This window comes from Phocoena phocoena, chromosome 21, assembly GCF_963924675.1.
Source record: "Phocoena phocoena chromosome 21, mPhoPho1.1, whole genome shotgun sequence".
Lineage (NCBI taxonomy): Eukaryota > Metazoa > Chordata > Mammalia > Artiodactyla > Phocoenidae > Phocoena > Phocoena phocoena.
In genome coordinates, this window is record NC_089239.1 from 18560776 (window position 1) to 18578539 (window position 17764).

General features: G+C 40.0%; 1 protein-coding gene across 9 annotated transcripts in view; it reads left to right on the forward strand.

Annotated features, from left to right (window-relative positions):
- Window positions 1-2859: 2859 nt before the first annotated feature.
- MICU3 (mitochondrial calcium uptake family member 3) overlaps window positions 2860-17764 on the forward strand; it is a 92204-nt gene continuing 77299 nt past the window's right edge. For 8 of the 9 annotated variants that reach the window (XM_065899896.1, XM_065899900.1, XM_065899894.1 and 5 more), the window contains exon 1: window positions 2865-3251. In XM_065899896.1, coding sequence (XP_065755968.1) covers window positions 2865-3251 — 387 coding nt within the window. Of the gene's footprint in view, window positions 3252-17764 lie in introns of all 9 variants that reach the window. The other variant, XM_065899892.1, reaches the window with a different exon arrangement.

A 17764-nucleotide genomic window follows, 5' to 3' on the forward strand; every position in this document is an offset into this window, starting at 1 on the left:
ACAGCACTGAAGATGGGAACAACTTTCCCAAGAGAGAAGTGGCTTGCTGCAGCCTTACTCTTTGGCCGGTAGCCTCCCTCTGTCAGAATTGAGTAGATCTGCGGGTGGGGAGGTTCATGTGCCCTGATGTAGGGCCTCAGAGATAATTTCTCCTCTTCCAACTAGTCAAGATTCTGGTGCTCAGAGTGAGTACAACTAGATAAGCAGGATTTTTTTTAATAGAAGTTTTGTTAAACAGGACATTTGTGCCTAGGCATGACACATATTACACTTAAATTTCACATTTTCAAAATTTAAAAGTCACTCATTTATTTGCAATTTTAAAAGTATTAAAAGGTTAAAATAATTAGGTTATGGGTTGGAATTTTAATTGGAAAGAATAAAGCAATTGTAGGGCAATTATGTGTTTTGAGAAGGAAAATGACATGTGAAAAATGCTATGAAGGAAGTATCTATATTCGCTTTACTAATATGCTTGGAGCATTTTGGTTAATTAGGATCCTGGGTTCAGAAGGTGATCACCTATTCAATTCCATTATTTTGTAGGAAACTGTGGACTCCAAAGCATTATAGGTTATGCAGTTAAGATGTAGCAAAATCAAGAGTCCAGATTTGCCTTCTACTTGATCACCCCACTGATAGTTATGCTTTCCTGAAAAACTGTCTGGCTTAATTCCTGCTGTTGTAAATATTTTTAAATGCTTTAGAGCATTTCTTTTTACTTAGACCATAGTGAACATAAGTCAAATATTTTTTGAAGGTGTAGGCTCTCACTGTATATTAGGGACATTTTTTGGATATTATTAATAGAATTGAAATAAAAGATGAAAGAAATTCGGCTAAATCTATATTGATCTAACATTATTACCTGTAATTTCAAAAATGTTTCCAAATTCTTAATATCATTTTTTAAAAAATAATTTTTCCCTTTGAAAATTAAACTCAAAATATACAGGTAATAAAGGAATCGAGTTATTTTCATGTAGCTATAGTTACAGAGCATCAGAAGTGAGATGAAAATAATAACTATTCTTAAGGAAATTTAGCTTTTAGAAGAGAGGTACTGAGGAAAGTTAGAGTAACTTCTGCATGTAGAGAGACCTTTTATCCAAAGCTTTCTGAGTACTTGGTGAACCTAAACCCAGCACCTCTCATGGCAGAAGTTGGTTTCTAGCCAAAGAAATGGCTTGCAGGAGCTACATTAATTTTTTTTTTAAACTGGAGAGAAATTATACAGATAGATATGTGAAATCATCTTAGATGGATAATTTCTGTCATTTTCCTTAATTGTAATACCTTATTGTATTACCTCCCTAATTCTTTTTAAGCTACTTGGCTTTTAATATGCAGCTAATAAAAATTCATCAGTCTGTCCAAGAATTCTGCTATTAGGCCATGTCGGAAATTTATGAGAAAATCCGGAAATTGTATTCAGCTCTAAGTAAACAGTGCCAGAAGAACAGTGTTGTAGATCCAGAGAATAAATGCTTCTGTGGGAATTTTCCAGAATTCAGAGAAGACAGAAATTGAAGGAATCTTGGTGATAAAACAAGGAGCCACCACTGAGTCTTCCTTGAGGCACTGGTTATATAAAACCAACAGGCTGAAAGTAAAAGAAATACAGAGATGGCATCTTAAAATAGACACATTTTGTTCAGGTTATAGAGGCTTTTTCTGTTTATCACTTTTAGTGGCTTTAAGAAAGGAAAATTCCATTAGCCTATATTAAAACAAGATGTAACTGAGGTGTATCTGATAGATTACTTATAGGCAAGGGGTTAGTGAGGAGTGGCAATAGCAGGACCTGGGCCAGAAAATCTCATTTTGTTTGCCTCTGAAAGCCCTCAGTTTTCACAAGACTTGCCAGGATCTAATCCCCTTGTGACCGCAGCCCATTTGAGACTAATAAATTTAGTTGTGCACATCCCTAGACCCAGAATATTTTAAGGGCTCCTGGAAACATTCCAGAATATAAAGACCAAAGCTAGGTAACTAAGTTACCAAAACCGGGTTCAGGGGCAGGAAACTGATATGAATGTCATAAACACTTTCTCATAAAGTGTAGCAAACAAACAAGTATAGGAATAACAAAAATAAAAATGGCACAATGCACGTACCGATTATTTATATCAACAACTTCCCCCCAAAAGTAAGACAGCTCTGCTTTATTGAATTAAGTCACGCCGCTGGTATGGTAATGTTTTTTAAACATATTAACGGTAACTAAAAAACAGCATTAGCCTTCCCCCATCAAAAGACCAGAAGCTGTCATGTAGTCAAAAAAAATCCTTTTACTTAATTTGCTATTTTTATGACTCGAGCCAAATTTTTATATCTCATTTTTGTTGTACACCTGAAGATACCGTTCCAAATTATTCCCGATCTCGTATCAGAAGATCAGGATACCGTTAGGAGATGTGACTTTCTTAGAGGGGCATTACCGATGATTCGAGACCCACCCTGAAAAGCAGAGGCGAAGGGTCACGTTAGCGGAGGGGCGCCCGACACCCCCGCCCCAGAGGGCTCGGTTCAGCTCCGCCGACCTGGCTGTCGCCTGCGGTGTTGGGTTCTCGCGCAGTCAGGCGTCGTCCGGGGGAGGCGCAGTTATTTATGACCGCGGGGTTGGGCTGGGAACGCGGGGCCGAGGAGCAGCCGGTTGCGCCCCCTCCTCCCCAGGCTCTCCCCAGCCAGAGAACCCCGGTTCTTCAGCTGAAGGTCGCCCGGAGGGGACCCCAGGCCGCGCAATCGTAGGGGTCGCTCTCGGACAGCAGCGAACCTCAGCGAACCAACTTCTCGCGAGGTTTCGGGCCCCGCTCCACCGCCTCGTCCGCCCCCTCCTAGCTCCGGTGCGGGCAGCTCCCGCTATGGCTGCGCTGCGGAGGCTGCTGCGTCCGCCGCCTCGGCTTCCGCCTCCGCCCTCGCCTCCCCATCCCTTCCCTGGGCCGTGCGGGCGGCCTGCGGGCATAGCCCCGGGCCCTCCCGGCCGGCCCTTCTGCCGGGAGGAGGAGGAGGGGGCTGTGGCTGAGGCGGCTTGGAGGCGGCGGCGGCGCTGGGGGGAGCTGAGCATAGCGGCTGCGGCCGGCGGGGGTCTGGTCGGCCTGGTGTGCTACCAGCTGTATGGGGACCCCAGGGCCGACTCCGCGCGGGCGCCGGCCCCCTGGCTCCCCTCCAAGAGCGCGGCCGCAGAGCCGGAGGAACCGCCCCGCGGCCGGGGGCTGCTTCCCATCCCGGTCGCCGCTGCCAAGGAGACGGTATGTGCGTGAGCACCTGCGCGCGCCCGGCCGGCCCGCAGGTGACTCTCGGGGTTAGGACCGCCAGGTGCTACACCTGAGCGCTGGGAGGGACGGTGTGACAGCCGTGCAGGGCGCGCGTGAGACCGGACGCTGGGGGTTGTCGCAGTGTGACTCTGCGGCTACAGATCGGGACGTCCTGTGAGCGCGACCGAAGTCTAATAGGCCAGGCAGGCACGGGTCTGTTCACCCAAGTGTTGGGAAGACGTACATGATGCATCACATGTCTTGATGCATCACATCAGGATCTTAAAGGTTGCTGCAGTCATCACCTATCTACCAAAACCCAAACCCACGACAAAATAAAACCAAAAAGCGACGCAGAAGAAGTCGAAGGCATGACAGGCAGAAAGTGGAGGGCCGCATATGTGAGAGAAAGGACTCCCAGGCAGGGCCATGCAACAGCAAATGATGGAGGAGGTCCAGGGCAGTAGGAGCGTACCGAAGGAGGGTCTGAGGTCCCAGAAGCCTCGACATTATCGTATGGAAGTTTATTAGTCCCAAGAAAGGAAATGCCAAAACTGTGTAGCCTCCTTATCATAGGTCAGAAAGAATGAATGAAGATGTCACCAGATTGGAAAAGAAAAAAAATTATTCATAAAGAGTATATTTCTTTAATTTCCCCCCCCCCCCCCACTAAAGCCAGATGTTAAGTAGGGACAGTGAGACGATGGAAAGTAGGGAACTGAATGAAGCTAACTCCTGCAGAGGAACTTCAGATGACAATGTTCAAGTCTCATTATGTAGTTGATAATATAAGGTAAAGGTGAGTGTAAGGCAAGAGTGAGTGAAGGGGCATGAAGGTTTTGTCTTATCAGTATATTTAATAGTCATGTATGACTAGGAAGTCATCTAGGGAAATTTTTCTTGCAAGACAAGAAAAGTGTGAGGGGCTTAGATGACAGTACTTTGGAAAAGAGGTAGTTATTCTGTTTCTAACTTTAATGAGATTTATATACCCTTTATTCTTTGCCCAAATACGCAATGGTGATCTGATGTAAGTGCATTAGTTCTTTTGGAGATTGTTGTTGTATTTAGGGCAGGGAATCTATTTTATCGACCTTCTAGCAGCAAATCACACATACATAGCATAAAGTATTTTTATACAATGAATACTTAAAATGCTAGCAAATACCCTCAACCTTCATCCCCCAACCACACACACACACACACACACACACACACATATTAAGCTTGTGTCCTGATTGACCAAGTCAGAACTTTTAATCAACCATAGTTATTTGGGAACAGATTAGGATGGTAGTGAACGTTAAAATGGTATTTTCTTTTCTTCTTTTTTAAAATTAATTTTACTTTTAAAGTTGAGAGACAGTATCATGCAGTTTTTGAAAAAACATGCTCAGAAAGCTAGGACTCTGGCTCTACCACTTCCTAGATGTATCATTACTTAATCTCTCAATGCCTGTTTCCTCATCTGTAAATGAGGTTAATAGTGTCTTCCTCATAGAGTTATGAGAGTTAAATGAGTTAATATATTTAAAGGAGTTTGAATGGCACCCCTAGCAGGTAGTGAGCATTCAGTAAATTGGTTTTATTTTTATTTTATTCATTTGTTTACCTGTTTATTGTCTATTATTTATTTACTTACATTATTATTGCTTGGTGTTTATAAAAATTGCTGTATATTGTTTTAAAAGTCAAATAATACTGAAATCATGTCTTACCCTTGCCAAGTCTCCAGTAGTACATCCTGATCATTATTCCTTTTTGTATCTTACCTTTCCCCCCCCCAAAACTTTTATAATCTTCTTTTTACCCCTGGTGTTTGAAAACTTCACAATAAGGAGCTTTGGTGTGGGCATTTTTTCATTTATTGTGCCTTATACTTGAGGGTCCTTTCAATATGGAAATTCACGTCTGAAAGTTCTCTATACTTTTCTTGAATTATTTCTTGGACAGTTTCTTCTCTATTTTCTGTTTTTGGAATCTCTATTAGTGCGAAGTTACACCTCCTGACAGATCCTAATTTAATTCAAATTTTAATCTTTCTTAAATTCTAACTTTTTAATCTTTTTGTTTGTTTTTATGAGAGATATCCTTGACTTTATCTTGCAGTCTTCCTATTAAATATTTTATTTAAGCTATTCTAATTTTTTAATTCAAAGAACTAATTTTGTGTTCTCTGATGTTCATGTGTTCATTGTATTTTGTTTTATGGCTGCTAAATTTCTCTTTTTATTATAAGCGTATTAATTATAGGGTTTTTAAAAATTGTCTTCTACCCCATGTATTGTGTGGTTTCTTCCAGGTTTTTGTTTTTGTTTTTTAATTCCTGTTTGATTTTCTAAGCTATTACTTTCAATTTGGAGGTTTTCCTCACTTATCTGTGGTTGTTACCTATCTGTATTTGAGAGCCACTCAGAAGCTCTTCGTACATGGGCATGATTTTTCATTTGGGCTTTTCATTAGAGTGGCATCCAAATGTCAGTATTTTATAAGTCTTTCTCTCTGGTGTCATTGCACTTCTTTAAAGAATAGGTGAGGTGGGAGGAACAGTAATCTTCTGGGTTCAGGCACAAGTGCACATATGTGGGAGAGCATGTATGCTGGGGGAGTGTCCAGTGATGGACTTACGTATTGTTCTCTAACCCTCTCTTTTCATCCCCACCACTTACTCTCCCTCCACAGTAACTTGTGTTCCCTGGGTCTTATCTTTTTTGAGGTCTGTGCTGAAAATCAGCTAACTTCCACTTGGTCTCCTCCTCCACAGTACCCAGGTAGTGTGTCTGCTCCCCTAGGTCAATTATCACTCCTCCAGCTCTTCAATTTTATAAAAATTTGATGAATTCTCTTGAGTGTTTTAGTCTCCTCTCCTTTTTTCTTTTTTAGTTCTCGTATGTTTACACCCTTTGAAAGATTCATTTACTGGGATTTTAATGTGGTTAGGGGAGGAAGGGGTTCAAAGAAACTCATGAGGTCAATCTGCCATTTGTCAGAAATATTTTAAACCTGTGTTGCCTCCTCATTTATTATGCTTATTTGATTTCCCTGAAGTGGTAGAAGTGATTCCTTTTGATGTTTCAAACTATAGCTAAGAAGCTTTGATTTATAAAGCCTCTTTTAAGCTGCATTTTATACTGAACATAAACCTAGCATATAAATTAACCTGTACGTGTTGTGAGAATAATATAACTGATGGGAATGAACAGCAGTAACCTACAGACATGCAGTTCTGTTACCGTAGCCTTGAAGATTTTTGTTTTAAAGACATTGCCTCTGAACTTCCTCCGGAAGGCCTTCCCTGACTCTATAGATTTGTTAAAATACCCCTGCTTATCCTGTAGCCCCAGATGATGACTTTTTGCAATTATTTGTTAATTGTCTTCTCTTCTTAGTCTTTTAAAGAGTGGCATTGTGTTTGTCTTGATCGCCTTTATGTCTTCATTGCCTGCTATGGAGCCTAGCCCTGGTAGGCACACAATAAATACTTGTCAAATGAATAAGCCCATACTAAATATTTACATGGGACATAACACATTGAAAAGACACAACCACATTCTGTGAGAGTTAACAGTTTCATATTTTGTTCAGCTAAAGTAGTTATTTATAGCATTAGAAATGGGAAGACATCAGTCAAGGTCAAAATTCCACGCTTCAGGAGACCAAATCATGTGACATTGTATTTATTTTAATTGTGCAAGTTTGGCTTGCCAAAATTTTTTCAGTAAATGTGGCCTTGAACTTTATTAATGTTATAGAGAGATGTTGACAAGATTCTGTTAAGAACCCTACAGTTTTAACCTTAAAGCATTATTTTTATTAGAGAAAAAATTTGGGTTCTAGAACTGCCTTTCTGGTTCAGGTTCAAAAATTTTTAAAGCTACTAGATTGATTAACATACTTTAATCCAGTATTTTACCTATTATATGTAACGCATGATCTATTTTATGGTTTGATCATCTTAAGACTTTAATCAGTTTAGTTTTACTCTCAAGTGGAAAAGAGAGCAATACTTTTTATCTCTTTTGTATATTTCTATAATAATTGCCAATAATTATGCATTGTTTCTTTCACTGTATACCTTTTCTAACCTCTTTTTAAGGCATCACGTTTTGAGACTTGAGGTAATGCTCATTCTTTCCCAGAATATTGAAGAATTTGCCAGATGTGTAAATGTAGAAGAGTCTTATGAGGGGGGGGTCACACAGTTGTGAAATTGGAGACAGGTTAATTCTGTGTAGAATAACCTTGTTGTATAGGAAGCTAAATTAGGTGATCCCCTCTTTTGGTTTCCTGGTAGAATCTGGTAGATTTATTTGTCACAGGGTAGCCAGGTAAGATGTTGTTGCCTCTTAGGTGAGAATGTTAGAGAGTATGGCTCTCCATATTCTTTAATTAAAAAAATACATGTCAAGCAGGTTTTTTTGTTTTGTTTTTTGCCACGCCATGTGGCTTGTGGGATCTTAGTTCCCCGACCAGGGATTGAACCCAGGCCCTCGGCAGTGAGAGCACGGAGTCCTAACCGCTGAACCACCAGGGAATTCCCACGTCAAGCAGTTTTTAGCAATAATATTTCTTTAGACAAGAGATAGTTATGGCTTTACTAGGAAAATGGCAGTGAAGCACTGGGAAGTTGCTGGACTGGAGAGAGATTCTGGAGGTAGGATCAACAGGATTGGTAGTTGATTGGATTTTAGGGATGAGAGAGATGGAAGAGTCTAGGATGATATTCAGGTTTTTGTCTTGGGTGGGTTGTGCAGTAATTCACTGAGACCAGGTCTTCAGGAACAAACAAACAGACAGGTTAGGGGTAGTGGACGTGGATGATGAGTTTTTAACTTGCACAGTGGATCAAGGTATCTTTGGACAGCTGAAGGGAAGTTTCCAGCTGGATACATAGGTCAGAAGCTCAGGAGAGAAATCTGTATTATACTTACAGATTTGGGAATCATCAAGTGTTAAAAGTCGTAAGAATGGATGATGTTGTTCAGAATATGTAGAACAAGAGAAAAGCACTTAAGGAGAGTGTCCTGGTGAGCATCAGCGTTTTAAAAGACTGACAGAGAAATGGAACTCTGCAAAAAGCTGAGATCCAGACAGAATAAAGAAAGCCAGGAGAGTTGTGGAAGCCAACAAAAGACTGCACTTCAAATAAGAGTTATTCAGTTAGAGTGAACGCTACGAGAGGAGGTCAGCTAAGACGAGTAATGGGAAGTGTTCAGCGGTTTTAGCAGCAAGGAGGTCATGGGTGATCTTGGTGAGATCTTGAAGGTGAAAAGCACATTATAGTTGGCTAAGTTGAGAGTAAAGGTAAAGAAAAGCTGAGGTGGACAAGGTGAAGCAAGTGTTGACAACCCTTTCATGAACTTGGCCATGAAGAAAAAAGAGGGCAGTAGCTCAAAGGACTACTATTGTGGAATTGATTTTTTTCTTAATGAAAGACCCTTGAATATAATTTAATTGCTGATGGAAAGAAGAGGAACACTAAACCCTAAGGAAATAGAGGATAATTGACTTGCCAAGGACCAAGGTGGAGATGGGAGCTGAAAGTTAAAGCACAGGGAAGAGTTTAATCTTGTATAATAGGAGATGCCATTTCCGGTGTGACAGGAGCAAGGGCTGGGAGGAGGCAGAGAGCATACATGTTTAGTGGGAAGCAGTCGAAGGAGTTCATGCCTGATGGCTTTTATTTTCTCTATGCAACAGAAGATGATGTCATCTTCTGGGAGCAAGATAGGAGAAATTTGTGGAGTCGCCATGACAGAGATTTGGGGGAGAGTAGAGGATCGACATAGCCACTTAAAAAAAACTAGAAAACCATGAAACCTTTTAATTTGCTCATGTTTAGTATTTGCAAGTTTAAATGTGAGTTTTTAAATGATAAAATGAGGTTTTAACTTGCTCATGAAATGTAGAAGTTTTTCGATGAATATTTTTACCTGGTCACAACTTTTGCTGTTCTAATTCTTGTTTATGTTATCTCTTTTTTTGAGATGTATAAATGCTAGTAATATGATTTAACTAGTACTTTTTTACCCACGATGTAATGTTTAGCTTACATAGGAAATGCACCTAACTTATAGTACACTCCAAATTTTATTCTTTTTGTTTAAACTTGATGGGCAAGTTTAAACTGGACAGTACTAATTCGCACTAATACTAATTCTGATTTCCTGTAAGTATGTGCCAAACACTGAGAATTTGAGCAACTTTATTCTGTGTAGTGTAAACACACCTGTGCTGGAGAAAAATGTGTTTTTAGAAATTGAACAAGTTTTATTTATGGCATTATGTAGCATTAAAGAAAACACCTAGTCATTTGTATACTAAGTAGGATTTTCTAGACATATTGTTTTCTTCACCTTCCTCTTTAAGTAACCCTTTACTCCTTTATCCTTTGATGTATTACTAGATTATATAAGCTAAGCAAAATATGGAACTTTAGTGCTGTACCATTTAATTGACTGGCGTAGTGTTTGCTCATTACAGAATTATTTTTCCAAATTGGAAAAGTAGACTCCGTCTACTTTTTGGGTTTTTTTTTTTCCCATTCACTAGTTTGCCTTTTAACAATTTTAATCCTCAACTCCATCTCTGGAATTTAGAATACAGAAAGTATATATAAAGGAATTTCAAATAATTCCATTTTTTTTCCTGCTTTCTGATAAGGATGATATCTATCCAGTTGACACTCTAAGTATCGACTAGGTGAGAGATTTGGATTTTCCATTTCCCTGGAAGGAATATAATGGATTGTTCAAATTGCTTGCAGCAATTCAGAGTGAACACTTCCTAACCAGCCTCACATCGGGTCAGAAGGGCTCTTATAGGTTAGGTCCAATTTAAGCTAGCTCCAACCTGTTGAAATTGGTTCTATTCAGATAGGATCATCTAAACGTCTTCCCACCACTTTAACTTTATTCTTACTGATCTAAGGTGGAATGTGGTTTGAAATTCTCCATATACATACAAGCACATTCACTCTTGTCCCCAGGAGATTAAGAAAGCTTTGAGACATTACTGTCACCAAGCTCAATGATGGAGTCCTAAGGACAGTAATGGAAAGCTTTTGGACTAGGGTTTGTGGTGATAGGAGATCAGTGTGACTCGAACTTTACCTCCTTTCTGCTTTTGATCTTTGTTGTCATGTGGCTTCCTCCAGACTGCTTGCTATCCAAATAAATGTATCACATCATGATTTTATGTCCTCCTAGTAAAGAATACAGTCTTCGTAACCCTTTGGTCTAGTCCTGTGCAGCTGTGCTATCACATATGCCTGTCATGCTCTCCTCTGATCTGCCAGCCCCGGCGATTACCTGATCACCGTAAAAGGTCAGGTAGGAGTGTTGATTCAAGTCTTTTATAACACAGACTTAATCAAAGTCAAGACATCCTATTTGGGGAGCAACGTTAAAAGTCTGTATTTCATACTTTGATCTAATATTCTAAATTTTATTACTCAAAAGTACAAAAGTGCTATTGTGAACTAAGTATTTAATTATCAAAAATATTATACCTATACATCACCAAATAATTAAATCTAAAACTTACCCTGAATCATTATAGTAGTTATTTAAAATTTTTTATAAAACTGTAGGCAAGGAGGCAAACTTCTCAAGATTCCTGCCATTTGCTGGCAAATTATAGGAGAATAGCACTTGGTGTCTTTGGTCTTCTACCCACACCCCTCATCTAACAGAATTTGGAACGTGGCTAAAGCCATAGATGTGGTTGAACATTGATCTTCAGTAGAATAGTGAAAACTGGGAGGATATGGAAAAGTGAACCAGAGTGGTATCAAAGTGTCAGGTTTATAAGGGCAGAAGTTAGGTTGTAGGCGTGTATTGTTTGATTAAAGGCTGATAGAGAAGTTCTAGAAACATGTCTTTTCTATATTTTGGTGATATGTTTTATTCAGGACTTTACTCCGATTCTCTTAGAATCTTACAGAGAAAGTGGCATTCTTAAATGTACTATATAATTCCAGTGTCTGCCGCTGTGCTTTCTTAATTGTAGGCGAGTACAGGGGCTCCCTGGGAAGTTTAATTCCTTTGGAAAAACAAGGTACTGGGGAACAGATGGGTCAGTTACCTAACTTAGAAGAAGTGGTGGAGACGCTGTGGTGTGACTACTGATTCACTCACAGCACCACATCCTAGTCCAAAGCAATTTGATCTTCACACAGTGTTTAGCTTCTGCGTGGGAAAATACAGATCTTCCTCCCTTGCCTTTCCCTCATGTCCTCCCTCTATGGTGATCTCTGCCCATTGCGGCTTATGATTGCCCTCTACAGCAGCTTTAAACTCAGGGATGAAAGTGATTATGGAAATAACACAGGCTGAAATAAGTAAAAGCAAAGTGCAATGAGGAGCAGTTGGCTTGGGGTCAGGAGAAATAAGTCAAAATGATGACTTTGCCTTTACTCACCTGTGCCCTGTATAGCTGAGTACGCAACCTTTAAGCTGGCTTTTCAGGAAGTCTCAAAAAACACTTTTATTTACATTTACTGGCCCAAACTTAGTCAAACGGCCCTATCTAATTGCAGCAAAGCTTGAAGAATGTGACCTTATTCTGTGTGCTGTTGGGCCTAGCTAAACATCAGTTCTCTTTCTAAGGAAAAACGAGAGAATGAGCAATAGGTATATGTTGGTCTTTGTTGGTTGTGAAGTGTATTGTGTTGGGAGAATGGCTTTTAAGTGAAATGAAAATGCTCGTAAATAAATTATGGGATGCTCATTTAATAAAATAAATGGTTTAGACTTCTGGTTTTATCCATACAGCATGCCGCATAATCTGTCCTAAAAATATTTGAAACATCTTTTTACATGCCATGCCATGTAATTAAAGGAAATTAAAGGAAATTGCCTGCTGCAGGAGTAAAGAGGAAACTAATAACTAGAACAGTGTGACCTGTGGCTTAAGTGGGGAGCGATGAGTCATTATTCATGGAATGCTAGGGATGTGGATTTTAATGCCTATGTGGGGACAAGACCCTGGGAAGTTGGAACTGAGGCACCACCTCCCTAAAGCCAGAGCCCTCATCAACAGAACGGGCTAGAAGAAAACCATCTCTGGTCCTGCCAGTACAAGTTGATGACAGGGGGGCCTGACGATGACTGTATGGGTTCTAAGTGGAAAAAAGGACTCTCCTGGGCTTCCCTGGTGGTGCAGTGATTAAGAGTCCACCTGCCGATGCAGGGGACACGGGTTCGTGCCCCGGTCCGGGAAGATCCCACATGCTGCGGAGCAGCTGGGCCCGTGAGCCATGGCCGCTGAGCCTGCGCGTCCGGAGCGGGAGAGGCCACAACAGTGAGAGGCCCGCGTACCGCAAAAAAAAAAAAAAAAAAAAAAAAAAGGACTCTCCTGAGAATGTATAAAAATGGTCCCACACTCCCTCAAATGGGTATAGAGTTAGAACTTCTATTACCCATGCCGAGAAAAAGCTGTTGTAGCTGGCAGAAAGAAACGCAAAACTTCTTTGGAGGGAAATGCCCTGAACACTGGCCACATGGACATCCTACAGAGAAGGTCTCCAAGAGGGTAAGCTCATAATCCAAAGTACAAAGTATATTAAGTTCTATGAAAGAGAGTCAGCAAACTGAGTGATTAGACTCCTGACAATTTAATAATAGTATAATTTGGTTGAGTCTATAAATTATTTTCAAAATGATTAAAGACATAATGAAAAATCAGTATGAAAAAGAGTAGGTAGATTAATAATAAAGAATCAAATAGAACTTCTAGAATGTAAAGTATAGTCTTTGAGGTTGGATAGATTAGGCAGCATATAAAATGTAACTGAAAGAGGCAGTTAGTAATCTGGAAGATAATTTGGAGGAACTACACAGAATGTAACACACTTTTAAAGAAATGGCAAATACTAAGGAGTGTCTAAGAGACATGCAAAATAGACTGAAAGGGTCTAAAATTCATCAATTGGGTTACAGACTAGGAGAAAAGAGAGAATGAAAGGCAGTATTCTAAGAGAAGATACCTGAGCAGTTCTCAGAAAGGAACAAAAACATTAATCCTAAGGTTCAGGAAGCATAAACAGTCCTGAGCAGGATAAATAAAAATAAATCTATATTTAGTCACATTATAGTGAAACTGTAAAATCAAAGATAAAGGGAAAACAGGGCCAGTTTCCTACAAAGGAATGGCAGTTGGACTGTTGAAGACTAATCTGTGACAACGGATGGAAGCTAGAAGATAGTAGACAATGTCTTCAAAGAGCTAAGAGAAAATAATTACCAACTTAGATTATTTTACCTAGGTAAATTATTGTTTAGGAATGAGGATAAAATAAAATCATTTCTTAAAACTGAGAGAGTTTACCAGTCTCTGATCATCATTGAAGGACCTATTAAAGAGTGAATATTAGGAAGAAATGAACATGAAAAAAAGGTGAAATTCAAGAAGTAATGGTGAATAAAGAAATTGGTAAAAATGGGGTAAGTCTTAAACATTGACTACATATTATGACGATAATTATTATCATTTTGAAAGGAGTTAAACCAAGGTGGATCTCAAATATTGGACAACAGTGATATGCAAGACAATAGGGCTTGATTGGAGTTTAAGTGTTCTATGTGGGAAACAAAAATAAACTTAGATGCCTACCCCATGCCATAATAATCCAGGTGGAATAGAGTCCTAAATGTGATAAGTAAAACTTTATGATATGTAGAAGAATATATGTGAAAATAAAATTTTGATCCTAGGAGGAGGAGGATTTTCAAAACAAGGCAAAAAGCACAACGGAAAATACTGCTACCTTTCACTTCATTAAAACAAAAATATCTACTAAAATACAAAGAAATCTTGGAATGGAAGAAGATACTTAGAATACATAGCACTCACAAGGAATAATCATCCAGAATATACAGTAATGATCTACAGATTAGTAAGAAAAACAACACCACAATAGAAAAATGGACAAAGGGTTTGAACAGGCAGTTCAAGAGAAAGATATTCAAAAGACCAGTAAACACGTGAAAAGATGCTCAGCATCACTAACAATAGAGAAATATAACTACAGTGAGACATTGTTTCTTAATTAGATTGATAAGATTAAAAATAGTGACAATAGGGCTTCCCTGGTGGCGCAGTGGTTGAGAGTCCGCCTGCTGATGCAGGGGACACGGGTTCGTTCCCCGGTCCGGGAAGATCCCACATGCTGCGGAGCGGCTGGGCCCATGAGCCATGGCCGCTGAGCCTGCGCGTCCGGAGCCTGTGCTCCGCAACAGGAGAGGCCACAACAGTGAGAGGCCCGTGTACCTCAAAAAAAAAAAAAAAAAAAAAAAAATTTAATTAATTAATTAAAAAAACCTTACTGCTAAGTTAAAGACTACATATTAATTATGCCTCTAAAAATATTTCTCAAATGAGCTATGGTGTGTACAGGGGTTGAGTTTTAGGACTCTGCCACTTTCTGTCTCTATAATGATCACTAAGTCATTTCTCCTTGCAGGGCCATCATTCTTCTATGAAATGTCGTAAGTAGGGATGACTGATGTGAATCTGTAAGGTCTACTTCAGCTATATAGTTTTTTAATCTCAAAATCACTTTACTCTTTCTAATACTTTATTGAGTTATTATTAGTAGTTGCTTTAATTTTGTTCCCATCCCTTAATCCTCTCCAAACTTAGTTTTTAAATCTATTTTATAAATTAAGACATTAGTTTTATAAACTTTGTCCCAGATAATGTCTTTTTGGCTTGCATTTCTGTTAAGTTCAAGTGACATGTAAGTTCTTCCAGAAAATTTAATGCCAGTGTGATGGGAATAAACTGCCGAAACTCAGTAATATTCCATGATTTTTAAAACTTGTTTATCCTTTTCAATATTAATTTCTACAAGTGAAAAATTGATTCATTACTTTAAAAATTTTATACCTTTTGTTAGTGCTTCTATTGTACTCTCTTTTTAGAATTATTTTTGCCAAAATTAAAAGATATAGAGAATCATATATACCACTCAGAATTAATAATTGTTACCATTTGGAAATATTTGTTTCTAGTCTTTTTCAGAGATTTAAAACTTACTAAGTGTGCTGTCTTTTTTAATAGCAGTGTTGAAGAACATTGGCTTTCAATAGTTTCTCTTCACTTTTTCAAACTTAGCGATCTTAGCAATAGAAACAGTTGTTAGCAGAGTTATGGTTAAGAGTGTGGTCTGCAGAGTCAGAATACCTAGATTTGAATCTCCGCTCTTTCACTGAGGAACCTTGCCAAAACTAAATAATTTTCCATGCTTCATTTTCCTCATTTGTAAAGTAGGGATAGTAATAGTACCTACATTATAGGATTATTAAGAGGGGTTAAAATGGCCAGGCACATCGGAAGTTCTTGTAGGTGTTAGCTATTTTGTGTGTGTGTGTGTGTGTGTGTGTGTGTGTGTGTGTGTGTGTGTGTGCTAAATAGGGACTTTGTGTATGCATAGCAGCAGAGTTACTGTGCCTCTTGTCAGATTATCGCCTCAGCTCCAGATCAACCTTTCCTTGCCCTGCTTGTGATGCTGCTGCTGGAAATTGCAAACACTTCTTCTTTGCCAGGAGATTGTGACAGGGACACTGAAGGCAGAGGAGGCTTCTGGCTCTGGCTCCGGCGTGCCTCTCTTCTGCTTGTTCCTGAGGCAGCACTGGGACGCCCCATGACACTCATCTTCAGGCTCTCCTGTATCAGTCAGGGGCCAGTCAGAAACAGAAGCAGTTAAGGTTTAATATAAAGAATTATTAACTATTTACAGGGGATTAGCTACTAAGAAGGAATCAAAATTAAAAGGAATACCCTAGGGCTGAGGGAGAGTACCCAACGAAGGAACAAAGTTGGAAGGCAGCGGCCTCCCTAGGTTGGGATTCAGGCCTCATTGGAAGAGGTGTGTTCACCTCTAGAGCTTTTCCAAGTTGCTGGGCTGAGGCTGGCGGATAGAGAACCAGAAGCTGGGACTGGCAACCTGGAAGCCTCCTGCTGGGGTGCCATTGGACCAGTGCTGGCAGACAGGGAACCATGGACCGGAACTGGCCTGCAGGAGACACCGCCCCCGCCCCCCGCCCCCCAAGCTGGGATGCAGCAGGCCAAGGCTAGTTGGCGGGTGGGGAATCTCAAGTTGGGACTAGCAAGCAGGAAGCCCCCCCACTGGGGTATAGGTAGGTCAAGGAGACTGACACTGATCTTATTTAATGTTTTTTATTTGGTTGTTTATAAATGATCCAAAAGAGAGGGGACATGGTTAAATCTCCAAATATTCAAGTTCTTCCAGAGAGTAAATTGCCAACTTGACGGGGATGACCTACAAGAACATTTTTAAGGCCTATATAAGTGAGTAGAGAAAAAGGGCAGATGGGTTGCTCTGTGGCTGGTGTTCTGGAATGAATGTTTTGTGTCTCCCCAAAATTCATATGCTGGAGCCCTACCCCCCAGAGTGGCTGTATTAGGAAATTGGGCCTCCAAGGAAGTAATTAAGGTTAAATGAGGTCATAAGAGTGGGATCCTGATCTGATAGGATTAGTGTCCTTACAGGAAGAGACGCCAGACAGCTTGCCCTCTCTTTCTTTCTGTGCCCACACACTGAGGAAAGGCCATGTGGGGACATAGAAAGAATGTGGCAATCTACAACCCAGAAAGAGAGCTCACACCGTGACCATGCTGGCACCTTGATCTTGAACATCTAGTTTCCAGAACAGTGACAAAATTAATTCTGTCACTTAAGCCATCCAGTCTATGATACTTTGTTTTAGCAGCAGGTAAGTTCACGGTGATTCATTTAGGGAAAAATAGTCCAAACTATTAATGGTATGTTGTGTTTGTTTCTTTCAGTTGTAATCTAGAAAAACTATTTTGGAGTGATTATGTAGCCAGGCCTAGAAGACAGTGGCTCAGTGCATAGCTAGAGGTTTTGTCATTACGGGTCAGCCATCACTCTCAAGAAATAAATAGAATACCACCAACTGTATAATCTGGGAGTTTGGAGCTGAGCCAGGAAGATTGAGAGAAAGGGAGTAGCGTGTGAGGCAGATGAGAGCCACAAGGAAATGCCAGGCAACTGGAATAGTTTTGTCACCATGGACGTATTTAGAGAACTCCCAGTTTATAGTGACACAGAGGTACTGAGCTGCCACATTCTCTGTGTGGAGCTGAGGTGCCAACGACTGATTAATAGAGAGGATAATAGGTTAATAGAGAGGATACTCTTCATAAACTGATTCTATTGACCAGGGGAGAAGGAAGTGTGCTCATTTAGTTTTCATTTAATGTTTACAGTTCATGGAGTTAGTATTTATTTGTCCATTTTACAGTGAAAATGCTAAAGTTCAGAAGTCTCTTTTTCCAAGTGTACTTAATTAGGAAGTGTTGAAGCTGGCATTTGAACCTAGGCCTGAAGGATTGTAAAATCCACGCACTTTCATTTCAGTGTACCAAGTTGTGTAACGTGGAAGGACACTGGGTTGGGTGTCCTAACACCTGAGTTCTGGTCCCAGACTCATTTGCTGTCTGTGTGGTCCTGATGAAGT